The following is a 2,075-nucleotide window of genomic DNA, read 5'->3' as shown; positions in this document are numbered from 1 at the left end:
ACCACCATGCCAATGTTGTTCTGCTGCCCACTGGTTGCCATCTCCACACACTCATCAATCACAAGGTTCATAAAGGGATCAAAGCCCCGCAGTATTCCTTGGACATGCCTGCCACCGTTTAACTTCACTGTAAGAGAAAAAGGAAGTCTCAGTAAACCAAGTTCAACCATCCATCATCGATCAGGTGGGATGTGTGACCACCACTCCTACTATCTGCCCAACCATGGGCTAATTCTATCCTAATATTCTAGTTCTTCTTTGCCTACATCTTAACCTTTAAGACCCTGAAGACATTACCGGTGAGTCTCATGGCTGTAATCCCAGCACTTGGCAACAATGGAGGAGGGCTGCTTCAAGAGAACTGTGAGACCAGACAGGGTCATATAACGAGATCTGGTCTCAATGACTGCCCCCCCAAGTAAAACCGCCTCAACATTTATACATAAATGTATTTGTAAGTAAANTTATACGTAAAGTAGTATCTTTACACAAATGAANCAGTTACAAGAGTTAAGATCTGTTGAATGGTAGAGAAGTCCTAAAATTCTGAAATTTCAGTATACTTCAATTGCATGGGTCAGGAGGTTTCTAGTTAAACCTACACATCCACAAGAAACATCAAGTGCTGCTTGTCCAACTCCCTGGTAACGTATTTAAAGGAAAAGGGGCTGATAAAGTTTTAAATATTATAACGTAGGACACTGCTAATTCAAGGCCAGGGAGGCACAGATGATGTAATCTAAAGTATGAGGTACTGGCAATTTGAAGTCTAATTAGAACTCTGACAAATCTGATTAGTGGAGAATTAGATGTCTTAACTTTCTACAACACATTTCCAAAGATTATATATTGCCAAGACAACAAAAAGAAANTAAGTAGTTAGCTGAGGTGGATGCAAACTTACATGATAACTTCTTGTCCATAAACCTGGAAAAGCAAGAGCAAAAATTAGGACTTATGTAAAAAGTTCTAAGCACAAACAAGTACAGAATCAGTAAAATTAAAGTGATTTGCTTGGGCTGGGATGAGATGTTAGGAGGGTTCGATGTTCCTCCAGAGGGCCTGAGATCTCTTCTAACATCCATGTCAGGTGACTTACCACCTCTTGCAACTNTAGCTCGAGGGTACCCCAGGACACCTACACTCAAATGCACACACCCTCACATACAAAATAAAATGTCTTTTTGAGACAGGGTTTTTCTATGTAGCCCTACCTATCCTGGAACTCACTGTGTAGACCAGGCTGGCCTTGAACTCCCCAGTGTAGAAAATTAAGTGTGCCACCAGGCAAAGTAAAGTCTTTTTCCTTTGCTTAAATTGCTAAAATCTGGGCTGGTGAGATGACTCAGTGGGTAAGAACATTTGCTGCCAAGCCTGATTTTGATTCCCAGAACTCACTGCTGGAAGCAGAGAATGAATCCCTTAAGATGTCCTGACTTCCACACCTGGCAAATGTACACACGTACACAAACCAATGTAAAAATCCAAACCAAACCAAACCTCCAATTTGTACCCCAGACACATAACATTTAAAGCAGTAAGGATCCTGTACTGTTTGGGTATGAGTGTGTGTGTACCAGGGCAGTTGTCATTGGCAGCCAGAAGAGCATCAGATACCCTAAAGCTGTCATAGGCAGTTGTGACTTGCCCAGTGCAGATGCTNCGAACTGAACTCAGGTCCCTTAACTGCCAAATTATCTTCCCAGCCCCAAATCTGGAACTGTTGACATGGGCTAGGGAATTTACACTAATGTAATTACAAAGATTTAGTTACATTTGTGTGTGTTAATACAGAGATCTCTGTTATTACAGAGATTAGAGAGATAGCTCAGAGGTTGAGTGCACTGACTGCTCTTCCAGAGGTCCTGAGTTCAATTCCCAGCAACCATATGGTGTCTCACAACCACCTATAATGGGGATTTGGCATCCTCTTCTGTCATGCAGGCATACATGTAGGTAGAATATAATAAATAAAAATAAATGTTTAAAAAAATTAAATTTGGGGCTGGTGAGATGGCTCAGTGGGTAAGAGCACCCGACTGCTCTTCCGAAGGTCCAGAGTTCAAATCCCAGCA

The 2,075-nt window shown here is 41.8% G+C and overlaps 1 protein-coding gene across 1 annotated transcript in view; it reads right to left on the bottom strand.

The window, feature by feature from the left end:
- Snrpg (small nuclear ribonucleoprotein polypeptide G) overlaps nucleotides 1-2,075 on the bottom strand; it is a 7,742-nt gene that overhangs the window by 2,386 nt on the left and 3,281 nt on the right. Inside the window, exons 2-3 of the mRNA XM_021165593.2 lie at nucleotides 905-927; nucleotides 3-127 (exon numbers count right to left, since the gene is read on the bottom strand). Of these exons, the coding sequence (XP_021021252.1) occupies nucleotides 3-127; nucleotides 905-927 (148 nt within the window). The remainder of the gene's footprint in view (nucleotides 1-2; nucleotides 128-904; nucleotides 928-2,075) is intronic.

This window comes from Mus caroli, chromosome 6 (genome assembly GCF_900094665.2).
Source record: "Mus caroli chromosome 6, CAROLI_EIJ_v1.1, whole genome shotgun sequence".
Lineage (NCBI taxonomy): Eukaryota > Metazoa > Chordata > Mammalia > Rodentia > Muridae > Mus > Mus caroli.
The sequence above is the reverse complement of the archived record's forward strand: the minus strand, read 5'-3'. Positions and strand labels throughout refer to the sequence as shown.